Source organism: Salvelinus sp. IW2-2015, linkage group LG33, assembly GCF_002910315.2.
Source record: "Salvelinus sp. IW2-2015 linkage group LG33, ASM291031v2, whole genome shotgun sequence".
In the NCBI taxonomy this organism is placed as follows: Eukaryota; Metazoa; Chordata; class Actinopteri; order Salmoniformes; family Salmonidae; genus Salvelinus; species Salvelinus sp. IW2-2015.
The window spans coordinates 32,278,686-32,279,759 of record NC_036872.1 but is presented as its reverse complement, the minus strand read 5'-3'; the positions used below and the strand labels follow the sequence as shown (position 1 = coordinate 32,279,759).

Below are 1,074 nucleotides of genomic sequence, written 5' to 3'. Positions count from 1 at the left end.
AGACTAGACTGTATGATAGAACAGTCATTAGACCCAACACAGAGAGATAAAGAGACCAGGGTAACAGATGTACTGTACTAGACTAGACTGTATGACAGAACAGTCATTAAAGGCAACACAGAGAGATAAAGACAGCAAGGTAACAGATGTATAAAGAGGGAGAGAGAGAGGTACAGAAAGGAACAAGAAACAGAAGCACATACGAAGGTTCATACGAAGCTTCACATCCATCAGGCAGCACCATAGTCATGCAATCAAACAGAGGAGAGGAGAGGAGAGGAGAGGAGAGGAGAGGAGAGGAGAGGAGAGGAGAGGAGAGGAGAGGAGAGAGGGATAAATGGATGGGGAAAGGGATAATGGGGGGAGGAGAGATAAAGGAGAGGAGAGGGATAGATGGATGGGGAGAGAAAGATGAGAGGAGAGAGGGATGTAGTATTCTCCTCTGTTTTTACCTTGAGTACAATCTTGTTGTCGGAGGTTGGGGTGCGTCCCACCCACAGAGCAAACTTACAGGGGTCTCCCTCAACGTGCTCTGTTACCCCCAACTCTGACGTCTGGAGAGAGGAAGAGAAATCACTGACATTTTATTGGAATTCCTTTGGCAATATGTAATATGTATCTGTCTATTTCTAGCCAATAACACACCAGAAACAGAGAGAGATAGAGAGACAACTAAAGAGAAAGACAGAGAGAGAGAGAGAGAGAGACACAGACAAAGGGAACGACTAAAACAGAAAAGAGAGAGAGACAAGAGAGAGAATGTTGTACTCACGTAGAGTTTGCTCTTGTACATGTACTTGCTCCGTCCGTTGGAGTCCTTGACCTCCTTGCTGAAGATGAGGGACATCTCGAAGAGGAAAAGGTGCCGTTCGCGACCCTTACGGATCAGAGTCTTAGGATCCCACACCTGGCATGACTCCTGCAGGATCAGCTCTCCCTGAGATTCAATGTTCTCATCGAAACCTACAGGGGAGGGAGCAAGAGAGATGGAGGAAGCTATAGAGAGTTACTTCACTGTACACGCACGCAGTGCACACACACTTTCAAAGTCCAACCAGCTTATGCCATACGCAT

At 46.6% G+C, this 1,074-nt stretch overlaps 2 protein-coding genes across 2 annotated transcripts in view; one reads left to right on the top strand and one right to left on the bottom strand.

Annotated features, from left to right (window-relative positions):
- The window catches only part of efna5b (ephrin-A5b), a 455,881-nt gene that overhangs the window by 339,801 nt on the left and 115,006 nt on the right, over nucleotides 1-1,074 (top strand).
- The window catches only part of LOC111958061 (triple functional domain protein-like), an 88,649-nt gene that overhangs the window by 31,772 nt on the left and 55,803 nt on the right, over nucleotides 1-1,074 (bottom strand). The window contains 2 exon segments of the mRNA XM_070437091.1: nucleotides 453-554; nucleotides 773-963. Coding sequence (XP_070293192.1) covers nucleotides 453-554; nucleotides 773-963 — 293 coding nt within the window.